This window comes from Pseudochaenichthys georgianus, chromosome 13, assembly GCF_902827115.2.
Source record: "Pseudochaenichthys georgianus chromosome 13, fPseGeo1.2, whole genome shotgun sequence".
Taxonomy (NCBI): domain Eukaryota; kingdom Metazoa; phylum Chordata; class Actinopteri; order Perciformes; family Channichthyidae; genus Pseudochaenichthys; species Pseudochaenichthys georgianus.
This window is the reverse complement of record NC_047515.1, coordinates 30078647-30089886: the sequence shown is the minus strand read 5'-3', so window position 1 is coordinate 30089886 and position 11240 is coordinate 30078647. Positions and strand designations below refer to the sequence as shown.

Here is an 11240-nt window from a genome sequence, read left to right as displayed (position 1 = left end):
CCATACTGTATTCTTCCTGGAATGCAATATGCAAATCAGTCAGGGAGATTTAGTTAGGCGTCTGCTTACATGTGCTGCACCTGACTATAGCCAACTCTTTCACCCATTTGTTGCAATCGATTAAACACTTTGCCCAAATCCTCTCTGTAGAGAAGGGAAAAAAACCTGAAAGGGGGATTAGAGAGAAAGCCTGGGAGGGGGCGGAATTATAGAAAGTTGGTGGAGGAGGAGGGTGAGATTGAGAGAGGGGACAAGAGGAAAATTAGATAGAGAGAATAAGGAGCCTCTACAGGAGGCTGGAGGGTATTGAAATGTAGAAAAGAGAAGTTTATTAAAGGTTGGGGGAGTGGGGGGCGGAGAGGAAGCAGTGTAGGAGTAATGAAAGATGAAGAAGGCATAACAAGTTTCTTCTTTTTGTACCAAAAGGTCTCACAAATGCTATGAAGTGAAGAAATCTGCAGACTGTCTACAGGTTAAATTGAAGGATGATGGGGATAGTTCAGCAACAGCTGTTTAATGCTTTCTACAGGGCTCTGCCTCCCTTTCTACTGCTCTCCCCTGCATCACAATATCACCAATACACTTACAAAGAGGAACGGTGAATGGAGAGAGGGAGGAGAGTAAAGGAGGAGGCGGGTGATTGTCAGGGGCTAGAAGACAGGAGGAGTTGGGGGGGTGGTGGGGTACAAGTAAGACCTGCATTCATTCGCTGAAATTGATGACTTTCTAAAATTCAGTAACACTGTCCAAATAGGCGGACTGAAGTCTTTTGTAGTGTGAGGAGTTGACAGAGACTATTGATCTGGGTTAGGTTTCCTGAATGCTCACTTCTATTCATAGGCAACAACAAACTGGAATCACAAAATGCAATTTCTGGTCATTAGTGCGACCTGACAATTTGCTTAAAAGTGGTCAAATACAATGTTGTCAGTTAACATATGTCTAGCTGAAGGCTACAACAACCACATTTTCAAATGCAGTGGTAAGATCAATATGTTGATGCTACCTGGATGCTAACAGAATAAACTCAGAATTAATTAGGCTTTTGCTTTAGTTATTTCATATTTCAATGTGTTTATTTTTTTAGTAGTGCAATAGCTAACAGCTGGCAGTAGCATAGTTATTTATTAAACTGAGTATAGCATTAGCTTGTTAGCCGATTAGTAAAAAGTTGCCACCTAGCTTAATGTGCTGCCTAAAACCACTGAAAGTGGTTATATTACGTAGCTTTGACATTTTACAAATGCTAACCAGTTTTTTATATCTTTATTTTTAATTTCTTGCTTGTAGGCGTATTTTTTATTCCAGAATTAATTGTAGGGCCTAGTATACAAGACTTAAAGATTACACCATAAAAGCCATTGTCCTGAAAGCACCCTCACAAATATACCCACGTGTGCTATATTTAACAACCTGTATGATCTCAGGGGATGCCACCCACTTTCATCCTCTCAGATTGTTCCATTACTACTTTATCTAACTACTTTTTTTTCTGGCTCCACTTTTACCTTTTTTTAACCCCCTTCCTTCTCATTCAACTTCCTCCACTCATGCATAGTAAGAGTACGATTCTCTGTCTCGCACACAAACACAAACTTTGTTTCTCGAGGCCATATGTTGACCCGTGGTGGACCTGAATACAGCCATCTGCCTGCTTTTCCTATGTCCCACAGGGCAAGAGTGTGGGAGAATGTCTATGAGACACAATACAGCCACACACACACAGCCCCACACACACACCCTATACAGGCACACACATGCCTTTAACTCCTTCAGAGCCACTAATCACTCCCAGACAGCCATCCCAGCTCATGTTAACAGTGACAAGATAATAGCTCTTCTGTGTGTGCGCATGAAAGAGAGATTCCTGGAGGCTCAACCATATGTATGCATTTCTTGCCCTGTTTTGTTTTTTTGTCGGATAATGTAAATGGAGAAAGGAGAAACATCCCAAGATCAATGTTATTTTTGTGATGTTGAATACCAGGCTGTTTTTACATGTATGACAAGTATATTTCCCTGATATCTGGAGACCAATTCAGTTTTGTGGTTTGACCTGCTAAAAATCCTGCGTCTACAACTTGCTCACCATAGAAACAGAGGATCAAAACAGTAAGAGCTGTAGAAAGTGGAGAGGTGAGGGGAAGTAATTGAAGGAGAGGAAAGAAGTGCGGGAGGAAGGACGGAATCAGCAAGGGACATGGGTGGGAGCAGAGGATTGTTCAGATTAAACCCCAAACAAAAGACTTCTTATCTCCACATGAAATCTCGATTCTGGCATGACTACACACACACACTAGTGTCTTGCTATTCTACAGCAAACTGGTTAAGGCACAAATGATTTATGACTACAAAATAAGAGACGATATCTAAACTTGCTTTAATTAGACGTTGCTATGGTTGTTTATTAAAATATGAGACAAAGCAGTAACTTCCTAACCTTTTGAACTTGTCAGTTAAGCCAATTTCAAAACAGTGTTTGAATTCTCTTGATAATGTATGCATTTAACTCACTTTAATTGAGTAGATACAATTAAAAAAGCCAAGAAATATACTCTCTTACGATCAATGAGCAACACTGGTTTGTTGGCACATTTTAAAAGCCGAGGTTGTAGAATAGCGCAACTGTGTTATTCATTTCCTGTTTCACACTTTCCCCTGTAAACACGGACGACCTATTGTGTTTTACTATAGGTTTTACTATTTTGTGTAGTCACAATAGTAAAACTTGGAAGATACAAATAAAGGTTTCTAGTCTGATTCTTCCCAGTATAGTTCAGTGAAAACCAAGTCCTAGTCAGTGTGGCAATTTTTCATATTTGCCTAACGTAAAAGGATCAAATACCAATTTATTGAAATTGATACATGTTTCTTGTATCAACTTTGGAGTGAAGCATATTCTTTACTTGCTTCTTCTCTTGACATGTGTATATGCAGTTAACTTCAAAAATACAGGGCCATTTTGAGATTTTGATCTACAATGAAAACCATAAATGTCAGTTCACTGATTTCCTGCTTCCTTCCTGCACCTTGAAACTACATGTCACAAATGTGTGAACATTGTGGCAAAGATACTAGAGCCAGTATAATGCATACAAGTAGTAAGAAAGTCAAAGTGCTTTTAACTTTTGCATTAGCAACTTTCAGCAGATGCGCCTCTATAGATTTCACCTGTGGAAGTATAAGAAGCAAAACAAACTTGTGAAAAGATCAAAAACAAGAAACTTTATTACCAGTACAAAAAAACAAAAAGAGAAACCAAATATATTAAACTTGATGCAAGCATTACCAACTCATAGTCCTCTATAAATACGTTAAAATAAATTAAAGAAAAAAATTAATTTACTAAATGATGATCACCTTAAACACTAAACGAGCCTTAAACATGTTGACGAAAAAGGCAATCTTAAATAGACCTGCAACAGCACAGTGTTTGTTCTTCTAACCAACTACGTCATAAACACACAAAACAACTGAGTAACATTTCTATAACACTAAGCATAGCATACATACCTAACCTATACAGATTGCTGGATCTAGCTCAGTAAGGCAACCAACCTGGGTACACATTTCACCTACATGTGGCCAGGTACGCTACACATTCATAACAGTACACAACATTAATATTGACGGAGGGATGAAAAATAGTGGGGTGAGTCACAACAATTATAAATATTTTTAAAAAAAAGCTTGCACCAGTGCTACCTGCGGACAAAGGAGGGGAAAAATCCACACTCCTGGGAATGTTTGTGTTAAGATAATCTAAAATACATACTCTGCAATGGTTTAAACAGGACTGGCATGAAATGTTCCCTTAACGGTTTCATACTTTTTTCTAGGAAATGAACCTCTGCAACTTTAGCTATGTTCAGATCATATAGGTCTGAATAAGATGTCGAATAATGCATCGGATTCAACAAAGTAGGATCAAGTCCACTAGGCTTTTTGTTAAGCTAAAACAGAGTACCCCCTCTTCCTCCTGTAGGTTACATTTGGTCATTTGGCACTTAACTGGTAGCACTTTGTCAATAATGAACAAGACACAAAGGAACACTTGTAGTCATCTTAACAACGGAGAGACCTGAACTTACACTAAGCTTACATGACTAAATAAAATGATTCACAGCCCACCCACACATCACTCCTAACGAACAAGCAAATATTGTTTCAACACATGACCTGGTAAATAACGTAACAGGCACTTCAGCAGTTTAAAAAAACGTAACATTCAGGTTGGAGGCCAGTGATTTAAATGTAACCTCAGACTGTAGAGCTATGAAGAAAAAAAACGTTTCACCAGCTTATAAACACACAGTTGTGAACAGCTGATGGAAAATCCACAATTCCTAAAAACATAAGTTACACTGTGTGTTTGCACCACCATAATCAAAATGTCAGAGCTACAAAAGATGTCTTTGGCTTTGTTACATTTTTTAAAGAATCACTCGGATGATGTTAAAATGTAATAAAAACATTGTGTGGTGGGACTCAACAACAGGCGGCACAAAGGCCAATCACACTGTGATTACAACATTTGTCTAAATTTGCCATGTCAGCATACTATTTTGGTAAAGCATCAATCGCTCCCAGCCCTATTTGAATTCTGACTCGTTACGCACCATGTCTGGTGGCAACACCCAATTCAGTTTCTGCATCACTTTAGCTTCTCCCCTTACAGATAGATATGACCGTGACATTTTAGCCACTTAAACCTAATCGGCGAATCTCTCCGTGCGTTCTGAGTCAGTCACAAAGTCTTTGTTTCCTTTGAAGACACGCAGGTGCAAAGAACTTCTGAGATTTCAATGAAGTGACAATGTAAATGAGGGGCGCGTGTGTGTGTTTGAGTATGGATATGTGTGCACTGCATATATTGTGTCTCAAGAGTATCTTGGGTCTGCATGTTTGAGTGTATGCAATATGTATGTTTGTGTTCACAGCACACTGCAGCCTAAAGGCAGAATCCAGTAGCATCCTCTGGAACGGAGAGCTGACTGAATACTGCTAATCGTCTGCCATTAGCATCACGCATGCCCCCGCAGGATTCAGAGCCACTGAGCGAGCTGGCAGAGCTGCTCCTATCCTGCTCCTGGTCCTGGTCCGACAGAGAAAATACCTCTGAAGCACTTGGACTCTGCCCCAGGGGAGGGGAGGCATTCGGAGACAGCCCACATGGAGAACAGCCAGAGTCTGGGGAAGGCAGGAATGGAGACAGAGGATCTGCTGTAGGGGCCGGGACCATGGGGGGTTGGAACTGGTGGACAGGGGAGGCCTCAAAGGCAGAGTCCATCTCCAGGAAGGCATGAGAAAGGAGGTCAGTAATGTCAGCGCAGGAAGGAGGCGAGGCCGATGGAGCACGTGAGAAGGAAGCTGTGGCAGGAGGAGGTCGAGTGTTAAGGGTAGGCTGAAAGGCTGGCTGGGGGGCAGAGGGAAACCCAGCAAAGCTGAAGCTATGTCTGACAAGAGGAGGTCTGTGAGAGCGGAAGAAGCCAGGTGGCTGCTGGGGAATGCTTGAAGAGGAGGATGACGAACAAGAGGAGGAACGGGACAAGGAGTGATTAATTTCTTCCTCATTGTTATGGACAAAGTGGCAGCGCATCCCATAGGGGCAGAAACCAACGGTGTGAAATGTGCGGCATGGCTCAGTTTTGTATTTTGGATGTCTGTTAAGATCACGCAGCTCATCCAGCCCGTGAGCAAACTGGCACTTCCCACCGTACTTGCACAAGCCGCTCTCATTGAAAGATCGACACATTTCAGTCTTATAGCGCGCTGAGGAAGAGGAAACTGATGAGGAGGAAGAGGAGGAGCTGGTATTCAGTGCGTTGGGGCTGATGTCACTTGGGGAATGCAACATGTCAGTCCCGGGCCAGCCTAGACCTGACGCTGTGGTGCTGCCGGTCTCTACCATGCTGATGGAGCGCTGTGCAAGGAAGCCTGGCTTTGCCCACTGGTTGGTATTGGCGGTCTCGATTGGCAGAGGACTTTCTGACTCTAGTCCCCATTGGCTGGAGGTCAGAAATACACTGTCGGAAGAATCAGTGGGAAGGCAGGAGAGAGACGACAGGGAAAACGATAAGTTGCTGCGTGGCTGCCCAATGCATCCTGGGGATCTCATGGTCAGACTGAGGGATGGTAGTGGTCCGTTATGGTCCCTCAAGTCCAGATTCAGTAATTGCTTTTAACAAGAAAAAAGAGAACACAATATTAGGCAAAACAATCTAACATTATTGTTGAGTGATTACGTTTTTTTTTATATCCATGTTGCATTATTCAGTGTCTATCAATTATCGTACATTTCTATAGACTGACATGTGTTGACATGCAAACGGGTGGAAATGCATTCTGATGCAACATTCAACGCAAACTAAAGACTTCAGTAATGTACCTTAATAGTTTTGTAGCGGAGAACACAGATTTGAGGACTATTAGAAGTGAATTGGCCAAAAATTATTTAATTGAATAATAGTTATTACGACATTTCCTGTCATTTGAGGAGTGTGATTCTATATTGGTTATGTTTTAACTTAATAAATGGATTTATAAGTAACAAATTACTATATTTATTACATAAATATAAAAACCCCAGATATATTCATCGCAACTAGATCAAAAAGGTTTAACCTAGCAGTACATACTTTCCTCTTCAAGCAATGAGATATAGTGCTTTGCATTGCACAAATTAGTGAAATGTCCTATTTCCAGATGTGGAATAAGTACTCAGATCTTATACCTATATATCTTAAAGTAGAGTAAAAGTGTAGAAATACAAGTAAAAGTCCTGCAATCAGAATGTTACTGAAGTAAAAGTACAAAAGTATTAGCATCAAAATATACTTAAAGTACCAAAAGTATACTCATTATGCAGATTGGCTTATTTCCGAAAAATATATATGACATGTGTTAATCATGAATTAGATGGTTATCAAAACTGGTAAAGATGCAGCTACTCCACTGCAAAGTAGCTTCTGAATTTACTCCAGGTGTGACAAATTACTTATTAAGTGTTGATTATATGCCACATCATTAATACAAATATGTTAAGCAATTGAAAAAGGGAAAAATAAATGCAGTGGAGTAAAAGTACACAATTTAAGCCGGAATTGTTGTGGAGTAGAAGTACAGTAGCAGGAAGATAGATAGATTCAACTTATTGTCATTACACAGTACAGGTGCCATGTAACGAAACGGGTTCTCTGCATTTGACCCATCCTAGTGTTGGGAGCAGTGTGCTGCCATTTTGAACGGCGCGCGGGGAGCAGTGTAGGGAACGGTGCCTTGCTCAGGGACACCTCGGTAGCACTCGGTCTTTCCGGGACTTGAACTGGTGACCTTCCAGTTGCCAAGCCAAGTCCCTATGGACTTCGCCACCACCGCCAGTGGTAATGGACATACTCAAGTAAAGTACAAGTCCCTCAAAATTCTACATACTACTTTTGCCATTCTACTTTGTTATTTTACAACACTGCCTATTTCTGAAGAAAATATTTGTATTTAACTAACAACATGTTCCTACGTGTCTTTAACTTACTTGCATCCAGTGAACTAAACATGTTTCCATGCTATAAACGCAGCTTGGCAACTTTAACTGTCGACTTTTTGTTGTTTGGCGCAAGTTCTCTAGTTAAGTTTACGGTGCTGTTTTGATTCGAATTGTTGGCGTTCACTGCCGTTAGTAGTAACCTATCCATGACCAGTAACGTTACCGTGTTGAAATCTTAAATCTCAAATCACTGAATTAGCAAATTCGAAGACCATTTACATGGGCCCTTGTTGCACTAACTTCAACAACGCTCCCACAACTCCCTACAAGTTAGCTTTCAGTTAAGGCTAATTTTGAGAGAAGATTATTATAAAAAAAGAGCTTGAAAAGACCACAAATAAATAGAAGAAAATCACGGCTAATAAAAGGACAACAGTATATGCTAAACACTTGAAAGTACGTAGAGCAAACAGCGTAACGTTAGCAGTGTAGCTAGCTAGCTAACGTTTACCCCCTCCCTCCTTCATGACCTAGCAAACTTTTGCTCCGCTCAACTTTCTCTGCGCTTTCCGTTTACCTTGCACATCATCTCTTCCAAGTCGGTGAACTGGTTGAGGGGGAAAGAGGGCATTTTGCTGAGTTATCAAAAGTTTCGTCCGTTCCCGTCTGCCCCCGCAGTGATAGACTTGGGCAACTCGCTTGCATGAGTTGGTCAGAAGTTTCTAGTTGTGTATGCTGTGCTAAACAAGCCCAAGACCCAGACCACGTGTGGATTTAAAACACCGCTGTTAGCCCCTCCCACGCCTCTGTGAGTCAGCCGAAAGTTATTTTCACCAGACCCAGCAGTCTCTGGCCTGTAGCCTATAGTAGTCTACCCGGTTCAATGAAAACTAGGCCTAGTTGTAAATCCTATTTTTAATTATTTCAATATAAAGGGGATCCTGGTTTCTCTCTATCTTTTGGAGTCATTCTCCTACACTTTCCTTACACTTTAAAGTTCGTTTCAAGACACTGTAAGAGGAAACATAACCTACTTATAGTTATCCTTAGTTTTTTTACTGTAGCTAACTTTCTCCGGACACCTCTAACACCATTATGGTTAAAAGACTGTATGAATGCAATGTAGCCTGAATAAACGAATTAACGTAGTTTGCCCCAAAAACCTAAATATATGAAGTAGGCCTACATTTTGCAATCCAGTCATATTTCACAGACCATGTCACTGATACTACCAGCGCGGTGTAGTCTAATGTAGTCTTGATATTAAAACAATAATCCGAATGCAATGTTAGCTTTTAGCCATTTTCCTGACTCCTTATGGTCTGATGCTGATACAACTCCCCCTTCAGTTACCTAAGCTTTTTTTTTATAAATTATGTTATGTGAAGATATGTTTTTTGTGAAATGTCAATGTTGTAAACCAACTAAATATAGATTATTACAAATGAAAGGCAGACAAACAAAAGCCTGAAAAGGGCAACCAATTGGCAAAAAATGGAACACAGTCCGAAAACAGGAGGACCTTAGACAAGGGTATACCAGTATGGAGACAGCCTAGCCATATGAGACAGACAAGGAGGAGTGAAGTCTTTGATTTCCAAGGTAGATGTGTGAAAAATACCACTGCAGAGTGATGAGACTATCTGACAGTCCTACTCTCACACGCAGGTTTGTTCCTCTTTTTGTTTGCAAAGACCAAAAAGTAAAGTTATCTTTCCCTAAACCTAAACCTAAGACTGATCACAACCCAATGTATGCCCCAATGCCTATAGCCTGAAACAATGTCAAAGTGGGCATTGACAATAGGTGTCTCAAACTCCTAGCCTATAACTGGTAAGACATTTGGTCCAAAGACAGAGTTTCAAGTAGACACACATATCCACAGGTCTGCCAGGAGTGAAGTTGTCACACCTTAGGGATTGTAAAGAGGATTGCAACAGCATGCCCAGTAGCCTGACAAGTTTACAAACAATTGGCTCCAACTAAAGCGGAGCAAAACAGCTTTTAGTTTTTCCTGTGCAGTTCAGTGTTACCAGTTGCCGGATATGGGTTTTTTATTACCACTAGGGCAGTTCTTAAACTGAGAATGTAAGAACATATGGTTAAATTAAAAGCTCCATCTTCAATTAAAGATGACAATGTTCACTTTTTTGAAAAGAGGTTAGTAATATTCTCACAGGATAGTTGTCTGATAAAGTATTTAAAAAAGAAAAGAAGAATGTCAGAAATTGATCAAGAAGGTGAAACCTATAAATTAAAGTAAAAAATAGCTGGGCTTCCACTCCGAGAAACAAGTGTGAACGTTTTTGAAACCAGCACATAGCTCTAAACCCCTTGAAAGATGAGTACAGCTGAGAACAAAGCCTGCCAAAGCTTTGTTTTGGTCCAGCCAAGTGGTCACCATTAAGTGTATGTGTTTGTGTGTATACATGCTTTTGTGTGTTTGACAGAGGCTCTCAAAATCCCATCCTCCTCCCTCCTGTGATGATGTAACGTTATCGGTCCACTCTCGCAGCCTGAAGCTTTTCTCAAACTGACATGATTGGACTTGTGTGATTTGTATATGAAACTAAATGTGTGTCTTTCCTCACATATCTGCGGTCAAAGGGAACTTAAGAGGTATCTTGGTGTCCAGCTGTCCAGTGCCATGTAAACATAACATCCCAGGTTTGAATTTTGCAGAGGATCTTCAATCCACGTCATCGCTCTTTTCTGTCCTGTCACTCTACTGTTACTGATGAAATTACCACAAATCTATTTTAGTAAAGAAAATGGGGATTCATATCTTGTCTAAGCCTCAGACAAGATATCTTGACAAGATATGACAAGCCTCAAACATCAGTTCCTCAAACAGGAAGCTTGGATGCTGTATTGTTCAGATACATCAGGTCATCCAATTAAGACTGCAGTTCTCATCTGGCATCAGAATGCATCCTCAATACATTTTCAATGACATTTAAGTGACCTTTTGTTCTCATATTTCACATTCACATTTTATTGAATCATTTAGTAACTTACCACTTCCAAATAGAGAGACTATACATTTGATCATTGCAGTGGCTAAGTCTGTTGTGCGTTTAGTTTTTTAAGCACGCTAAAAGATCAATGCAAAACAATAAAAAGGGTAGAGATGGGGAGGAGTGACTGACAGCAAAGGTGTCTGGCCGGAAATCGAATTGGGAACACTATCTTAACCCCTATGCCACCATGATGACACACCACTTACTGTATGTGGACACATTACCAGGAATCCAGTATGCATTTGAGCTTTGTTCAATCCTGTAAAAAAAATGTAAAGCTTCTTGCTTTCACCCAAGGCCTAATTATATTGCAGCTGACCTTTGGATTCTAACCCAGACATAAGACATTGTCCTAATTAGTTAATTGTCTTAAGAGGTTGGCTTTTTGTGTTTGTTTTTTAGCCTGAGATGAAGACCACCACTGTGAACAACAAGCCATTAGCAAGATGTCAACAACACGAGGGCCTTGAGGTAAGGCCTTTCTGTTGATTTGCTTAAGTAAACAAGTTTTATCTATAAACAAGCTTTTTGGCTGGCAAGTAGAGTTTACTACTATAGACAAATCCCTTTTTCGGTGAGTAAGGGATTACTGGGAGTAATAAGAGAAGGGGGAGTTTCTGAAGGAAGGGGGGAGGGGAAGAGGTAGGAAAAGGAGGAGAGAGATTTGAAAGAGAGTTCTTGCTACTTGTTGAGTCCAGCTGGGCTAGAGGGTCTTTGGAGCACAATGAGCTCAATGA

At 40.6% G+C, this 11240-nt stretch overlaps 1 protein-coding gene and 1 long non-coding RNA gene across 2 annotated transcripts in view; one reads left to right on the top strand and one right to left on the bottom strand.

Moving 5' to 3' along the window:
* Positions 1–3205: 3205 nt before the first annotated feature.
* LOC117457586 (mRNA decay activator protein ZFP36L1) lies at positions 3206–8237 on the bottom strand. The gene is made up of 2 exons (XM_034097741.2): positions 8061–8237; positions 3206–6178 (listed from the first exon to the last, which is right to left on the bottom strand). The coding sequence occupies exons 1-2, from the start codon at positions 8112–8114 to the stop codon at positions 4952–4954; spliced, it is 1281 nt and encodes a 426-aa protein (XP_033953632.1). The 5' UTR covers positions 8115–8237; the 3' UTR covers positions 3206–4951.
* LOC139435012 (uncharacterized) overlaps positions 7079–11240 on the top strand; it is a 37275-nt gene continuing 33113 nt past the window's right edge. The window contains exons 1-2 of the long non-coding RNA XR_011644287.1: positions 7079–7399; positions 10906–10974. This is a non-coding gene — a long non-coding RNA (uncharacterized lncRNA). The remainder of the gene's footprint in view (positions 7400–10905; positions 10975–11240) is intronic.